General features: G+C 39.3%; 1 protein-coding gene and 1 long non-coding RNA gene across 8 annotated transcripts in view; one reads left to right on the top strand and one right to left on the bottom strand.

The window, feature by feature from the left end:
- Positions 1 to 17,836, top strand: part of PRTFDC1 (phosphoribosyl transferase domain containing 1) — a 124,957-nt gene that overhangs the window by 15,940 nt on the left and 91,181 nt on the right. For all 6 annotated transcript variants that reach the window (XR_006271498.1, XM_043479089.1, XM_043479087.1 and 3 more), the window contains exon 3: positions 3,250 to 3,433. Coding sequence is in view for 5 of the 6 variants with exons in the window: in XM_043479089.1 (XP_043335024.1) it covers positions 3,250 to 3,433 (184 nt within the window). In the remaining variant the exon portion in view is untranslated. The remainder of the gene's footprint in view (positions 1 to 3,249; positions 3,434 to 17,836) is intronic.
- The window catches only part of LOC122448097, a 110,098-nt gene that overhangs the window by 67,802 nt on the left and 24,460 nt on the right, over positions 1 to 17,836 (bottom strand). The window lies entirely within an intron of this gene.

The following is a 17,836-nucleotide window of genomic DNA, read 5'->3' as shown; positions in this document are numbered from 1 at the left end:
CACTTCTAGTTCTTCAGTTTTTTGACACTCTGTTGCTAGGTGCGGACACATGAAGGACTGTTATGTTTTCCTGGAGAACTGACCTCTTTTTATTACAGTAATGTCACTCTTTATTCCTGACAATTTCCTTGCTCTGAAGTCTGCTTTGTCTGAAATTGATGTAGCTTTTCCAGGTTTCTGTTGATTATGTTTGCATGGTGCATCTTTCTCTATCCCTTTAATTTGGCTCTTTTATCTGCATCTTTGTGTTTAAGATGAATTTCTTGTGGACAACATCCCTTAGGGTATTTTCTGATCCACTCTGACAGTCTCTGCCTTTAATTGATGTTTTTAGACCATGTGTGCGTGCTGTGCATGCTGAGTCACTTCAGTTGTGTCCGACTCTTTGTGACCTGTGGACTATAGCCAGCCAGGCTCCTCTGCCCATGGGGATTCTCCAGGCAAGAATACTGGAGTGGGTTGCCATGCCCTCCTCTAGGAGACAGATATCAAACCTGCATCTCTCACATCTCATGCATTGGCAGGCAGGTTCTTTACCACTAGCACCACCTGGGAAGCCCATTTTTAGACCGTTCATGTTTAAAGTCATGATTGATATTCTTGGTTTAGTCTCTACCATATTTGTAACTATTTATTACTCATTACCCTTGTTGTTTGTTTCTTTTTTTGTCTGCCAGTCTGTGAAGACTGTCTTCCCCAGTGGTGCATAGCTGTTGTTGATGTGCAATTTATTTTTCTTGTTTTTCCTTTTAAGTTTTGCTCACTGGGGTTCACACCTGTGTCTGAATAGCCTAGTCTTCAGCCTAATATTGATGAGAGAGTGTTCTCAAGCACCTCCAGATAGTGAGGCTTCCACTCTTTGCTGATGAATGTGGGGGGGGACCTGCCAAAGACATTCATATTTTTAAGACATTCATATTTCCAGGCTTTTTTTCTCCTTTTTTAATTAATTTTTATTGGAGTATAGTTGCTTTGCAATATTGTATTAGTTTCTACTGTAGAATAAAGGAAATCAGCTGTGTGTGTGTGTGTGTGTGTGTGTGTGTGTGTGTGTGTCCCTTCTCTTTTGGATTTGCTTCCCATTTAGGTCACACAGAGCCCTGAGTAGAGTTCCCTGAGTTATATAGTAGGTTCTCATTAGTTATCTATTTTATACATAGTATCAATAGTGTATATATGTCCACCCCAATCTCCCAGTTCTTTCCAGCCTTTTCCAGGTCTTCCCTGGATTTTTACTTTCCACAGAGCTTCTTGTGTCTCTTCCGCACAGGCTGGCAGGCTCCACCACCCAGGGATGTTTGGGTGGCTTGGGCCCACACTTGTCTCTGCTGTTCAAATGCATAGCTTCCTTAGCTTCCTGTCAGCTCGGGACATGTGACGAGTTTGTCATGGTCCCCTCTCCCATGAGTGTCACCTCTCGGGACGCCCTGTCAAATCCATGTCTGGTCTGTCAGTTAGCTGTTCAAACAGGACTGCAACTTCAGGATGATGGGGCCCCTGGCCCTCCCTGTTCACATGCTGCCACGCTGGCCACGTTAGCTGACTGTGCTCCTCGCCAGGGGAGCAGTGCCCTCCGCCCCAGTTGAACCGCCTGGTTGAACATGAGAGCTGACGGGGCCGGGAGAATGGGAGCCTTCTCAGACAAGGATGCCGCAGACCTGCTCTGTTTCTGCCTGGTGTTCAGTAGTTTCATGAATAAATGGTCTCAGTTTGGGGCACACCTTTGGTGGGTCTGCAGAGGGCTGAAATGCTTGTTTTTGACAGTTTCATTCAACTTTCTACTTGCTTTTTGTGAAGAGGATGTGTTGACCTCCTTACTCCAGCATGCCAGAAACAAATGTCCCTTTTTATAGAGTATTTGGCATGCTCATGTACATGTTTCACTGATCATATTTTTGAGAAGCCGTGGTTGTCATTTCATGTGTGTATGTGTATATGCACGTATGTGCATGCGTGGTAAGTCACTGCAGTTGTGTCTGACTCTGTGGGACCCCGTGGACTGTAGCCTACCAGGCTCCTCTGTCCAGGGGATTCTCCAGGCAGAAATACTGGAGTGGGTTGCCATGCCTTCCTCCAAGGGATCTTTCTGACCCAGGGATTGAACCTGCATCTCTTATGTCCCCTGCATTGGCAGGCAGATTCTTTATCACTGTGCCACCTGGGAAGCCCATGTGCATGTATATACACCCATATAAAAGCATATAAAAATATATTGTATAAAGTATATATTATATATAGAACATATGTGATATAATATTTTATTTTTTCATATCATTCAGTTCATCTGTTTTATTTCTTTAAGACCTGGCTGCTTCGGGTCTTAGTTGCAGCACACAGAATCTTTAGTTGCTGCATGCAAACTTAGTTCTGCAAGTGGGATCTAGTTCCCTGGCCAGGGATCGAACCTGGGCCCCCTACAAAAGAGTGTGGACACTTAGGCAGTGGACCACCAAGGGAGTCCCAGTTCATTTGTTTTAAATCTAATTCAGTTTGAAGTGGCAGAGGGAATTTTTTTTAAAAGTATACACCTTAGAACATGCCTCCATTCAATATTTTAGTGTTGTATGCATATATGGACAGTGGATTTACAGATCTGAAACAATGAGAGAAAATATAATGACACTTCCAAATTAGGTGTTGGGTGCCAGCCCAAGGTTGCAGAACTTCAGGAGACACCATTCAGACTGTGATCCGTGGAAATGGTGTCCACTGAGATTGTCTGGGGCACCTTTCACATAGGTAACATGCTATCTTCAGTAAATAAAAGACAAATCTTATTCTTTTGATAGTTACCACAGGCTTGACTTTTCCTCTAGTCTCGTCTAACGTGGTCAGGTGGGTGAGTCATTCTCCATTTCCTCTTTCTTTGCTTTAAAGTGAGTGTAATATCACCACATACCATCATAGCCTTGTTAAAGCTAACAGCCAGGCTCTGTAGTGATCAAATGATTGCCTTCATGATCTTTGACATCATGTTTTACACTGTAATCACTTTTTTTGTGACACAGAGGAGAAAAAATGTACCACCGATGATATGGTTATCAGAAATATGTTTTGAACACTCTCTCTTTGTCCAGCGTTAACAGAGCTTCTTTATCTGGAGGCTTTGGTCTCCCAAGACCTTTTCCACTTTTCTCCTGCATAATCAAATATGTAGAGTACATCATGCAGTTTTTTTTTTTTTTTGAAAGAAACAAAAATGCTCAGAAATGGTTATACTTTAATATGTCTTTTAATCCCTTGTTTCAGAATTGAACGGCTGGCTAAGGATATTATGAAAGACATAGGATACTGTGACATTATGGTCCTGTGTGTACTCAAAGGAGGCTACAAGTTCTGTGCAGATCTGGTAGAACACCTAAAGAACATCAGTCGAAATTCTGATAGATGTGTCTCTATGAAGGTTGATTTCATCCGACTAAAAAGTTACAGGGTGAGTTATGATTTACTCCATTTTGATTATATGATGTTTAGATTGAACAGTGTTATAAAAGCAAAAAACTAATAATGTTATGAAAATGAAGGATGTATTTTAATTTTAATTTGCAAGATACTACAACCTGTCATTCAAATAATGTTCTTGGTGGGGCAGGGAGACCCTCCTATCTATTGCTCATATAGTGAAAGAAGCTTCAGGAATGATTCATGCTTTCTTTTATGGCTATAAAGTTGAGTGGTTATTTCCTGGCGCCTAGTCTCATGAATGACTGTGTGGAGAAAGAGTGTTAAGGAAGTCCAGTGAATACAGATGTATTTCTGCTCTGGATATCACTCTTGGCCCCAGAGATCTGTGTGAGGGTGTCCCGCCAGCGTTAGTACTTGGGTGTCTGCAGTCAGGGCCCAGATATGAAGCACTAAAACCTGTAGGGATAATGAGTTACCAAGAGCAGTGAGACAGAAGACCAGAGAATCTCCAACAGAAGGCTCTTCTACCAGTGTGTGCTGGGTTTTCATGGCCACTCAGTTGTGTCTGACTCTTGGCGACCCGATGGACTGTAGCCCGCCAGGCTCCTCTGTCCTTGGGATTTCCCAGGCAAGAATACTGGAGTGGGTTGCCAATTCCCTTCTCCAGGGGATCTTCCCTACCCAAGGATCGAACCTGGGTCTCCTGCATTGCAGGCAGATTCTTTACCATCTGAGCCACCAGGGAAGCCCAAATCACTAGCTTTGAATTGTGTTTTCATTGCTTTGGGACAAAATAACCACAAACTTAGTGGCTTAAACCACTTAAACATAAAACACATGTTTATCATCCTACAGTTTCTCTAGGTCAGAACTTCTCTGCTCAGAATCTTTCCAGACCGAAAGCAAGGTGTTAGTTGGGACTTTGATCACTTCTAGGATTTGGGGTCCTTCTCCAACATCACTGGTCATTAGCAGATTTCAACCCCTGGTTCCCTGCTGACTCTAGACTGGATTCACTTTCATCTCTGAGAGGCTGCCCTGGGGTCCCTGCCTCGTGGATAACAGGCTGTTCATTGCAGGGTAGGAGAACTGCTCCCTCCAGTGGGGCCCTGCTCCTTTCTTTTAAGGACTCCACTGATTAGGTCAGGTCTACCCAGGATAAACTCTTTTTGATGAACTCAAAGTCAGTTGACTAATCACCTAATCATGAGAGTAAATTCCCATCATATTTACAAGTCTTGCCCACAGGTAAATGGAGGAGATTATACACAAAGAGAGTGTGCACAGGGACAGGGGTGGGAGGGCATCTTAGAATTCTGCCTACCCTACCGTTCTCTTTCTTTGACTCAGTTGCCTCAGCTTTCGAGCAGCTAGTAGATTTTTCATTTCTTAAGATACTCTGTATTTTCCTTATGACCTCTCAGGTCAGGATAAAATTGTTTTTTAGTTTTGTTTTGGGGTGTGTGTGTGTGTGTGTGTGGTGATCTTAACTCTAATTTATTCATTTCATCTCTTGAAAATCTTTTCTCTTTAATTGTCTCTCATCCTAGTTTAAGTAGCTATGCTTCCTTCTTAGAAGATTTTTTTCCCCTGCTTACTTGACTCTGATCCTTACTGTAAAATCTTCTAAAATCTTTAAAAAATTGAAGTCAGGTTTATTTGAGCCTAATTTACATGCAATAGAATTTACCTCTGTCACTTTGCTGTTCTATGAGTTTTAACAAATGCATAGTCATGTAAATCACCACAGTCAGGACACAGAACAGCCCTTATCGCAACAAATGTCCTTGTGTCCCTTGGTAGTTAATCCTTTCCCCCACCCCCAAGTTCTGGCAACCGCTGATACAGTCTCTTTCCCTGGAATTCTGCTGTTTTTAGAATGTCATATAATGTAATCAGATACCATGTGGCCTTAGTAAATCTGTAAAGCTTAGCATCTTTCATTTGAAATTCATCAATGTTGTTATATGTCCCAATAATGCATTTCTTATTGTCAAGTAGGATTATTGTATGGATATGCCAGTTTTAAAATCATTCATCAGCTGAAGGATATTTGGTTTGTTTCCTTTCTGGGGTGATTATGAATAAGGCTACTAAGGGGGGTGGCAGAAGATGAGATGGTTAGATGGCATCCCTGACTCAATGGACATGAGTTTGAGCAAACTCTGGGAGATGGTGAAGGACAGGGGAGCCTGGCATCCTGCAGTCTATGGGGATCACAGAGAGCCAGACGTAGCTTAGCAGCAGCACAACAAAATATTCACATGCAGATTTTTGTATGTACTTATGTCTTTGTTTCTCTTGAGCAAATTTGTCTTGAGATTGCTAGGTTATATGGGGAGTATTTATAAGAAATTACCAAACTATTTTCCAAAGGGATTGAATAATTTTGCTCCCCCACCAGGACTATATGAGAGTTCCAGTTGCTCTACACTTTTGGCAACACTTGGTATTGTCAATATTTCTTTATTTTTTCCTTTTTTTGTTTTACCCATTCAGATAACCAATAGTATCTCACCGTGGTTTTAATTTGCATTTCCCCAGTGAATAATGATGTTGAGCATCCTTTTATTTGCTTTTTTGTTGTTTATACAGTTTCTTTGATGAAATGTTTGTTCAAATATCTTGCTCATTTTAAAAATTGGGTTGTTTCTTATTTTTCAGTTTTAAGTTTCTTATGTATTTTGGTTATCAATCCTTTATTAATATGTTTTTGAATATATTTCCTTTCAGTGGGTTGTTATTTTTGTTTTCATCAGAGTGCTTTTTTCCCAAAGGGTATAATTTAAAAATTTTTATAAACTCTACTTTATCCTTTTTTCTTTTGTAGATCATAATTTTTGTGTATATAAGTAATCTGCTTAAATCTTTGTGTATATGAGTAATCTTTGCTTAATTCAAGGTCATGAAGACTTAGCCTCTGTTTTCTTTCAGAAGTTCCTAGTTTTAGGTTTCTAGATGTATCCAGGTATATAATTAATGTTGTGCGTGCATGCTTAGTCACTTTAGTCGTGTCCAACTCTCTGTGACCCCATGGACCACAGCCAGCCAGGCTCCTCTGTCCATGGGATTCTCCAGGCAAGAATACTGGAGTGGGTACTTTAACTTACTATAAGTTATTAACTTATTAAGTTAAGTTAATAACTTATTATAAGTTATAAATAAGTGCCATTAACTTATTAATGTGGTACAGATCAAGATTTCTTTTTTTTCCTTTTTGCAAGTGAATGTCCAATTTTTCCAAGATCATTTGATGAAAAGACTATTCTTTTCCATTGAATTGCCTCTGATCTTTTATTGAAAATCAATTGACTGTATATTCGTGGGTCTATTTCTGAGCACTCTATTGAGTTCAGCTCATCTCTATGTTTATTCTTTGGTCAATATCACACTGTTTTGATTACTATATCTGCATAGAAGTCAGGAAGTCAGAGAGTATGTGTCCTTCAACTTTGTTCTTTTTCATAACTGTTTATGAAAGTTTATCTTTCTATGTAAGTTTAAAAATCATGTTGTTGATGTCTACAGAATAACCTGTAATCGGTGTCCTGTAAAGGAGTGTTGGAGTTACATGTTCCTTCTGGGATGCATGCTCAGAGGATGGTGTGTTAGGGTGATCTGAGAGTGGGGGTTTTGGTCCTATGATGTCAAAAGGTCATCCATCAGGTATTTCCACTAGACCAGTTTAAGCGTCAGGATCTTGGCTGGTTTGACTTGGGTAAGACTAACTCTCTGCCCCTGAAAGAACAGCTGTACTGTAGCAGTCCATATGTCAGAGGTGTTATCTGTAGGGGGTTGCTGAAAGGAGTCTTGTGATATATTGTCTAAGCGATGTGAACCTTGGAGGGTGTGCAGTTTTCAAAACAATTAAAGAGAGCTTAGTCAGGAAAGGCGGTTACAGGATGTTGTTTATGAAGCAAGTTATAGTTTAAGGGATCCAACTGATGACTGCCCTTGGTTTCACTATTATATGTGGTAAACTTTTCCTTGAATTTCAGTTTCTAATTGTCTGTTGCAGGTACATAGAAATTTTGTGTATTGAACACTTGACTTTTCAAAACTCTCATTAGTTTGAATAGCTCTTTTGTAGATTCTTTTGGGTTTTTCTATGAAGATAATGGTTTTCCTTCTTTTTTTCTAATTTGTGTATTTATTTCTTTTTATTGCTTTGCTGCACTGGCTAGGACTTCCTGTACAATTCTGAATGGAAAGAGTGAAAGAAAGCATTCTTACCTTGTTATCAGTCATGTGATATTAACTGTTGCATCCTCAAATTTTTGTTGTATTGTTTTCATTTTCATTCAACTCAAACTATTTTCAAATTTCCTTTGTGACTTCCTCTTTCATTCATGGATTATTTCTTACTGTTTAATTTCCAAATATTTGGGGATTTTCCAGACATAGCTCTGTATGATTTCTAGTTTAATTCTGTTGCAGAAAGAGTACTTTATATGACTTCAATTCTTTTAAATTTTTTAAGTCTTGTTTTATGGTCCAGAATACGGTCAATCTTGCTGAGACTAATAGCATTATGATCCATGTCAGATTAAACAGTGTTACTGCTTTTCACCGTCCATTTCTCTAAACATCCTCTATTTTATCAGTGTTTTAACCTAGAGGCACATATTCTAACACTTCTTATAATGTATCATGTTTGTTTGTTACTAGTTCTGAACAAACATTTGTATGTATATAGCTCCAGGAATATTGTGATCGTTTTTGCTGCATCTAAACAGATATTTTTGGACTTCCCTGGTGGGCCAGTGGTTAAGACTTCTCTATTACAATGTAGGGGGTGCAGGTTTGATCCCTTTTCAGGGAACTAAGATCCCACATGCTTTGTGGCACAGCCAAAAAAATTTTTTTTAAAGCAATGAACAGATATTTTCAAATCAACATTATTTTTCCTGGGGATCAGGCTGTGGAGGCTCCAACCCAGGGCTCTGCTGAAGGAGGAGGGAGAGAATAAACTTTAAATGCTTACCACCAGCATCAGTTCTCAAACACAGCACATTTTAGTGTTTGTCCCACCTTTAAATCATGTAGGAACCAAGCATAACTGTGGTATCTCTCCTCTTCCCTTCTTACAAAATGTCCTTCCTCTTGTCCATCACCAAGGTGACACAGATCATCTGCTGATCGATCACCTTGCATAAAAGCCTGCCTGCTCACTTAGAGCAGGCCCTCCCCCTGATTAAATACCCTCTCAGAAATGGATAGAAAACCGTACTCATGGACCAGGCCCTGAGGCAAACAGCCCAGCTTTCTCTGCTCACAGCACCTAAGCTGTCCTCATCCCTAGATGTATTCAATGCCTTCAGCTTAGTCTTGAGCTGACCACCCCTTTACACACTTGAGCTCTTTCTACAGTCCCGAGGACATAGACGTATTAAAAGCCCAAGCTAATAAAACCACCAAGGAAGGGAAACAGGACTAACTCATTTTCCTCTGAGGGTGTCTGGTGCTCCTGCATACCTCCAAACCGACTCATCTGGAGCAGACATCTCGAAAACATCTTGGCAGAAACAATGGCCACTGAGGTATTCTTTTCATTCCTTCAGAAGTTCCTGGAGGGCAGTCAGGACTCTGTAGGCTGTTGCGGGTGCTGGTCAAAAGCATCATGTAGTTTTACTCCCTCCTATCCTTCCACTCTGTGATTCTTTTATTTGTTTGAGGAAAATGTTGGAAGTTCAATTTACTGAGAGGCTGCGTCTCCTTGTCACAGCCATTGGCATTCGGAGGTCACTTGAGGGGCTTCTTTTCTAGGCGGGGTCCCAGTTGTTTTACGCCGTCCACTGAAGTTTACTAAGGGACCTTCCTGGGGTGCGGATGGGTCAGACGTCTCAAGGCAATTTGACTTGTCTTTGTGTTGTGTTACACTTCCCATGAAACATGAAATGAATTTGCTGAATGATACCCATCTAGACAAAGATTACTTAGAAATTAGCATTAGGCTAATTCATTGGAGAGCATGGCCCGCATAGTCCTATTTTTTAAATGAAATGAGAGGCGCTGGCAGCCTGAATTCCTTAACATTTCAAGTTTTCCTTCCTCCTTCCCTTCTTTCATTTTTCCTTCTGTCCCTCTTTCTGTCTTTTCAGTAGTTTTCACCTGGCACTTGCTAGATTAATTAATTTAATCTGATTTTAATCCTGACTGTAACTCTGCCAAGTATCTCTCAGCTTTTTTTTTAAACTGGTGAAGACCACATTAACAAATTGAAAGATAAAAACCATATGATTATCTCAATAGATGAAGAAAAAGCCTTTGACAAAATGGAACACCCATTTATGATAAAAACTCTCCAGAAAGCAGGCATAGAAGGAACATACCTCAACATAATAAAAGCTATGTATGACAAACCCACAGCAAACATTATCCTCAATGGTGAAAAATTGAAAGCATTTCCCTTAAAGTCAGGAACAAAACAAGGGTGCCCACTCTCACCACTACTATTCAACATAGTTTTGGAAGTGTTGGCCACAGTAATCAGAGCAGAAAAAGAAATAAAAGGAATCCAGATAGGAAAAGAAGAAGTAAAAACTCTCACTGTTTGCAGACGACATGATCCTCTACATAGAAAACCCTAAATACTCTACCAGAAAATTACTAGACCTAATCAATGAATACAGTAATGTTGCAGGATATAAAATTAACACACAGAAATCCCTTGCATTCCTATACACTAACAATGAGAAAGCAGAAAGAGAAATTAAGAAAACAATACCATTCACCATCGCAACAAAAAGAATAAAATACTTAGGAGTATATCTACCTAAAGAAACGAAAGACCTATATATAGAAAACTATAAAACACTGATGAAAGAAATCAAAGAGGACACAAATAGATGGAGAAATATACTATGTTCATGGATTGGAAGAATCAGTATTGTGAAAATGACTATACTACCCAAAGCAATCTATAGATTCAATGCAATCCCTATCAAGCTACCAATGGTATTTTTCACAGAACTAGAACAAATAATTTCACAATTTGTATGGAAATACAAAAAACCTCGAATAACCAAAGCAATCTTGAGAAAGAAGAATGGAACTGGAGGAATCAACCTGCTTGACTTCAGGCTCTACTATAAAGCCACAGTCATAAAGACAGTATGGCACAAAGACAGAAATATAGATCAATGGAACAGAATAGAAAGCCCAGAGATAAATCCACGTACCTATGGACACCTTATCTTTGACAAAGGGGGCAAGGATATACAATGGAAAAAAGACAACCTCTTTAACAAGTGGTGCTGGGAAAACTGGTCAACCACTTGTAAAAGAATGAAACTAGAACACTTTCTAACACCATACACAAAAATAAACTCAAAATGGATTAAAGATCTAAATGTAAGACCAGAAACTGTAAAACTCCTAGAGGAGAACATAGGCAAAACACTCTCCGACATAAATCACAGCAGGATCCTCTATGACCCACCTCCCAGAATATTGAAAATAAAAGCAAAAATAAACAAATGGGACCTAATGAAACTTAAAAGTTTTGCACTACAAAGGAAACTATAAGTAAGGTGAAAAGACAGCCCTCAGATTGGGAGAAAATAATAGCAAATGAAGCAACAGACAAAGGATTAATCTCAAAAAATATACAAGCAACTCCTGCAGCTCAATTCCAGAAAAATAAATGACCCAATCAAAAAATGGGCCAAAGAACTAAACAGACATTTCTCCAAAGAAGACATACAGATGGCTAACAAACACATGAAAAGATGCTCAACATCACTCATTATTAGAGAAATGCAAATCAAAACCACAATGAGGTACCATTACACGCCAGTCAGGATGGCTGCTATCCAAAAGTCTACAAGCAATAAATGCTGGAGAGGGTGTGGAGAAAAGGGAACACTCTTACACTGTTGGTGGGAATGCAAACTAGTACAGCCACTATGGAGAACAGTGTGGAGATTCCTTAAAAAACTGGAAATAGAACTGCCATATGACCCAGCAATCCCACTGCTGGGCATACACACTGAGGAAACCAGATCTGAAAGAGACACGTGCACCCCAATGTTCATCGCAGCACTGTTTATAATAGCCAGGACATGGAAGCAACCTAGATGCCCATCAGCAGATGAATGGATAAGGAAGCTGTGGTACATATACACCATGGAATATTACTCAGCCATTAAAAAGAATTCATTTGAATCAGTTCTAATGAGATGGATGAAACTGGAGCCCATTATACAGAGTGAAGTAAGCCAGAAAGATAAAGACCAATACAGTATACTAATGCATATATATGGAATTTAGAAAGATGGTAACGATAACCCTATATGCAAAACAGAAAAAGAGACACAGATGTGCAGAACAGACTTTTGGGACTCTGTGGGAGAAGGTGAGGGTGGGATGTTCTGAGAGAATAGCATTGAAACAAGTATACTATCAAGGGTGAAACAGATCACCAGCCCAGGTTGGATGCATGAGACAAGTGCTCAGGGCTGGTGCACTGGGAAGACCCAGAGGGATGGGATCAGGAGGGAGGTGGCAGGGGGGATCGGGATGGGGAATACATGTAAATCCATGGCTGATTCATGTCAATGTATGGCACAAACTACTACAATATTGTAAAGTAATTAGCCTCCAACTAATAAAAGTAAATGAAAAAAAAAAAAACTGGTGAAGAAAAAGAGGCTCAGAAAGTTTAATTAACTCATATAAGGTCACACAGCCAGTAAATAGTAGAGAAGGCATCAGAGGGCTGACCCATCTATCTCTCAAGCTTGTGCCCTTTGCAACGTATCACATTTTCCACAAAAGTTTACTGTTTCATGAGATGTAAATATGTTTGCTAACATTTATTAAAGGAGTTGGTTGTATTTTTCTTCTAAAATATATATAAGACAAATATTAAGTTCATATGTCAGTTATTATTGTCATTATGCAATAATTGGCCTTTAGGAAATGGTGACATTACTTGAGAAAATCCAAAAGTGACATGAGAGAGAGAACATATTACATATATTACATTCCATGTGCCCACAGGAGACTATACTTTGTAGCTTGTCTTAAAACATCAACAAAACTTGTGAGAGCATTCATTGTTTATTTTACTTAGCAAAGAATCTAATTTCAATTATTTCTCAAAAGAATTTATTTATCTGAGGGGCCTAATTTTTCAGCTGATCTAATAACCCAAAGATAACACTGCATTGTGTGAGCACTTATTTGTGTTACACCATTACATTACACATTAAAAAAATATTTTCTTTTTCTCGAAGTAATATATTCAAATAGGTTACCAACCCAAACAAAAATTTAATTTTGACAGTTTTATGGAATAAGCAACTTGAAAATGCTCTTGCTATAAACATCTAATAATACTAGGTGAATATAATAATAAATTTTTAATCATTTATTTACTGATCGTGGCACATGGGATCTTAGTTCCCAGACAGAGGGTTGAACCCACAACCCCCTGCAGTGAAACCATGGAGTCTTAACCACTGAATTGCTAGGGAAGTCCCTAAAAAGCCTTTTAAATGCTTACTGGAGTTCATAGAAGGTAGGGGATATCCAAGGCAGAAATGAAGAGTCTGAGAATCTAAGCATAAATGTGCACGGTGGGGTGGGGGGGGTGCTCCTAGGAGCGGGGGTTAGGAGTTGTCTTAGTAATCTGACTTTAACCCCCATGCAGAGACAGATGGCAAAGCCTTGAACTTGTATCAGATGGGACGTTAGATGAGACCCTCATGCAAAGCCATTGCCTTCAAAAATATATGCCCTTGCTGAAAAAAAAAATCCATCGTTTAGTAATGGGAGACCCTAAGAAGCTAGCTTGTCATTCTTGGACTGCCCTAGAGGGGAAAGTAAGTATCCCGTGAGAACTTTTAAACATGAATCTGTACCACATATGAGTCTGAGGTTTTCATTTACTTTACCTGTATCACCTGGGAAACTCCAACCAGAAAACTTAATACTAAAATTGGTCTCAGACCACAAAACCCTTAAGATGCCTGGTAGAAGCAAGTGGAAAACCTGTGGAGGAAATACCTTAACTTCGGACAGATTCCTACAGATATACCTCACTTAACCTGAGCTCACAAACCAAAAGCACAAAAAATGCATAGAAGCAATCTTTCACAGGCAAGATTGACTGGAAAAGTAAATAGCAAAAATAGGTAAGCAAGCTATGTGAAAGACAATATAAAATAATTATAGTTAATATGACTAAAGACATAAACAAAAGGATTTAAATAAAAGATAAGATAACACAAGAAGAAAAAATAAATGAGAACTTTTGGACGGGAAAGAACAGAATGTCTAGCAGTGGGAAAGATACTGAATGACTGGATAAGAAAGTAACTCAAATAATAGGATAAACAGCAGATTTAAGTTCTTATGCGTATGAATTTTGAACTGGAAGATAGATCTGAAAAAATTACTCAGGAGGTAGCATGGATAGAGATGAAATATAAGAGAGGATGGGAGACATGAAAAGTTGAGTGAGAAGATACAAAAGATGTCACCTAGGAGTTCCGTAAGGAAAGACTGGAGACAATTGAGGAGACGTAATTTTTGATAAGATAATGCCTAATCATATTCTAGAGCTGATGGGAGACATGAATATCCAGGAAGCACATATCCAGTGAGACCACACATAGACACATCTGGTGAAACTGAAAGGCAAACCCCCAGAGTCAAAGAACAGATCATGAAAGTAACTGGGAAGAAATAAAAATCGCACCCCCCTCCCCCATCCTATCAACAGACTTCTCAAAAGCAACAGCAGAAATCAGAAGACATGGTGTAGTAGCATCGTCATTCTGAGAGAAAATACCTGGTAAGTTAGATTTTCATTCGAGCTGATCTCGAACTTACGTGTGGGGGCCAGCTATAGACATCAGTGGTCACCTTCCAGAAGAGTTTCCTGATAATAGATGCTGGCTGAAAACACCTCCTAATTTATTTTAGTATATTTAGGGTACATTTTAGTAAAAAGGAAATTGAATCCAGGTGAATAAACATAATGCAAATGAATTGACAGGCGTGTAGGTAAATCAGCAAAGATTGGTTCAAATAATTATTGGTGAAATAATAGTACTGACTATGACCCATTTTATGGGAAAACAGTCAAGGTGGAATTAAATAGCAGCTCACACTCAGTTTTAAAAGACCAGAGTAAAAACATTCTAAGATTTTCTATGGTTTAGGAGAAGTATAGAGAGGTTTATGATTTACAAAATTTCAGTTAGGTATGTCTGTTAAAGTTTAAGTGTAACCACTGAAAGAATAAGAATACAGTGTATATTATGTATAGCTTCCCAGCAAATAGAAAGGATGAAATGGAATAAAGAAGACTCCAAACTTGATTGATTCAGTAGGAGAGGGAAAATAAGTAACAGTTGGTAACATTGTTATCCCATTTTACAGATGAGGAAAGTGAGACCTGGGCTGTTAAGTAACATGCCAAAGGTCCAACAGCTTGTAATAGGACTAATATTCAAACCCAAGTTCAACTCCAGAGCCCAAGATTGTGACCACTAAAACATACTGTGAATCTAGAGATGTGTTGATGTATTGAGATGTATTAGGCTAAAAGGAGGGAAATTTCAGCAAATGAATCAGCCTAATTTTTTCCCGAGGTTTATTTTGATATTTACATACCTAGGTTAAGCCAACTCCTGTAACTGCTGGAAGAATGGCAAAATCTTTAAATAGACAACTGCTTGTTTTTCTGACATGTGTTATATTTGATATTAATAAACTATGAAATACCCTCCAGGAAAAATGAATAATAAATATTCACAGGTTTTATTTTGTAAATGATGGGAAATTATGCTTTTTTTTCATCTTTGCCCCCTATGCCATGGAGGTTTTCCAAAAGGTTAGAACATTCATTCCACCTGCTTCCTCTCTGGATTCAGTTAGAGCTGCTGTTCTTGGTAAGGCAGGCCTAGCAGAATCTCCAAGAAACCTTGAACTCCAAGCTCCCTGCCAACTCTGGAGGCTGTAGAGGCTTGAATCAAAGAGAAACGGGCATCATTCAGCTGCCAGTTGAACTCCTCACCTTAGTGTGTTCTGAAGAAGCTCTTTTGGGGTAAGGGTGGGAAGCCTTTCAAAACATCTATTCTAACGGGCTTGGGGGTAAAGAAATGGGAGGATATGAGAGAAGTCGGATGGAATATTGGTAGATGCTAACAAGGGCCAGCTCTGTTGTACGTGGACGTATTATTTGCAAGCCTTTTCCTTTTATTCCCTCTGAAATGCTGCCTTGATTTAAAGCTTCATCAATCTGTGCACAATCCAATGTGAGGATAAAATGTGATTCAGGGAAGTATACTCTGATTTCTTCATGTTCTGCTATTTCGATAACTAACCCGTGAGCAAAGTAAAATCTTCATCGAACTTCAAGTCTTTACAAACCGAGAATTTAATTTGAGGCGTCGTAGTTGCCCTGGATCCCTTCCCTGTGCTACTTGTACATGCCCTGCTTGTATTCATCAATAATTCCTGTGTGTTGGCAGCACCAAGAGGAAGCTTTCTGGAGATAAAATAGAATGCAGAGTGGGCTGTAATGGGACCAAGACGTTTGCCATGCGGGGTATGTGGGCCCCTGGGGATGCTGGCACCTTGATTAAAGAGGCTCATTAGAGCAAAGAGTTGGCCACAGACCTATTCCCATGAGAGGAGTTTCTTCTCTCTCATTCCCAGAGTTCAGAACAAAGGCTTTAAGTCATCCTTTATCATCCAGGCTAGTGAGGAATGGGTAAGGGATAGATAAACCAGACCCAGCATCCTGAGAGTTAGTGTTTTCATTTCATTCTGCAAAGCCTTTCACTGTAAGTTTTCCACATAGTAAGGGGGCCTGAATGCCTCCTTTCTTTTTTTTTCAATTTATTTTAACAAAAACAAATATAAGAACTGTTTACTCATTTCTTCCACCTCTTACTGCCCACCCACCCCACCCGCACCTCTAGTAACCACCAATCTGTTCTCCGTATCAGCAAGGTTTTTTTAGTTTCCATGCGTAAGTGATCATGTAATGTTTATCTTTTTCTGACTTATTTTACTTAGCATAATGCCCTCAAATTCTATCCACGTTGTTGCAAATGGCAAGGTTTCGTTCTTTTTTATGGCTGAATAATAGTTCATTGTGTGTGTGTGTGTGTGTACCACATCCTCTTCTTTATCCATTTTTATCAGTGAACACGTAGGTTGTTTCTGTACTGATTATTATGAATAATACTGCAGTAAATATGCAGAAATCTTTGCAAATTAGTGGTTTTGGTTTTTTCAGATAAATGCCCAGAAGTAGAATCGCTGAGTCAAAGGATAGTTCTATTTTTAATTATTTGAGGAATTTCCATTCTTTTTTCCATAGTGACAGTATCAATTTACTTTCCTACCAACAGTGCACAAGGGTTTTCTTTTCTCCATATCCTCACCAACACTTGCTATTTGAAATAGAAAATCTTAACAGACCAGTTACTATTAAGGTGATTGAATCAGTAATCAAAATTCCTCCTAACAAACAAAAGTGCTAAGACTCAACAGCTTCACTGATGAATCCTCCCTTTCTTTTTGAGGCGGGAAGTCCACCTTTAGTAGAGTCCCATCTTGGGCTTGGGGTGAGGAAAAGGGCCCCAGTTTGATTCTTTAGAGATAGGTGGAGAAAAGAGGTCCTCAGTTCTTGGAGATGTTGGTTGGGTCCAAGACAGGTGTGTGTGTGTGTGTGTGTCTGTGTGTGTGTGTGTGTGTGGTTGTATCTATAGTGTGTATACACACACACACACACACACACATACACTATATACATTTTATATATATATACATTTTACATATATGCATTATGTATATGTTCATGCCTTTTCAAGTGAGAAAGGGAGGAAAAATGAAAGGACTAGAAAAGTAGAAGAAAATAAAGGAATAAAAGAGGGAAGTTAAGAGAAAAGAAACTCCAGAACGTACCATATTTTGTTAAATTCAAGACATCATTGATTGTAAAGAACACTGTTACTTTGCCTACCACTAAGGGCTTTCCTGGTGGCTGAGTAGTGAAGCCTGCCTGCCAGTGCAGGAGACAGAAGAGGCATGGGTTTGATCCCTGGGTCGGGAAGATGCCCTGGAGGAGGGCATGGCAACCCACTCCAGTATGCTTGCCTGGAGAATCCCATGGATAGAGGAGCCTGGCGGGCTACAGTCCATGGGGGTCACAAAGAGTTGGACACGACTGAAGCGACTGAGCATGCATGCCGGTTTTGGGCAGTCCTGAGTGTTTGAGTAGCTAATATGTGACAGAAAATGCTGTCTTTATCCTGTGGTTATTCTTAAATCTCAGGTCTTGTGATATTATTTCAATATTATTTTGCAAATGGTGGGATATTCCTTTGAGGCTACAGATTTTTTTCCACCTTAGTATCTAAAATATTTTTAATATCCTCAAAACATTTTTGTAGACTTCAAAGGGAGA

This window comes from Cervus canadensis, chromosome 10 (genome assembly GCF_019320065.1).
Source record: "Cervus canadensis isolate Bull #8, Minnesota chromosome 10, ASM1932006v1, whole genome shotgun sequence".
NCBI lineage: Eukaryota > Metazoa > Chordata > Mammalia > Artiodactyla > Cervidae > Cervus > Cervus canadensis.
This window is presented reverse-complemented; position numbering and strand designations above follow the sequence as displayed.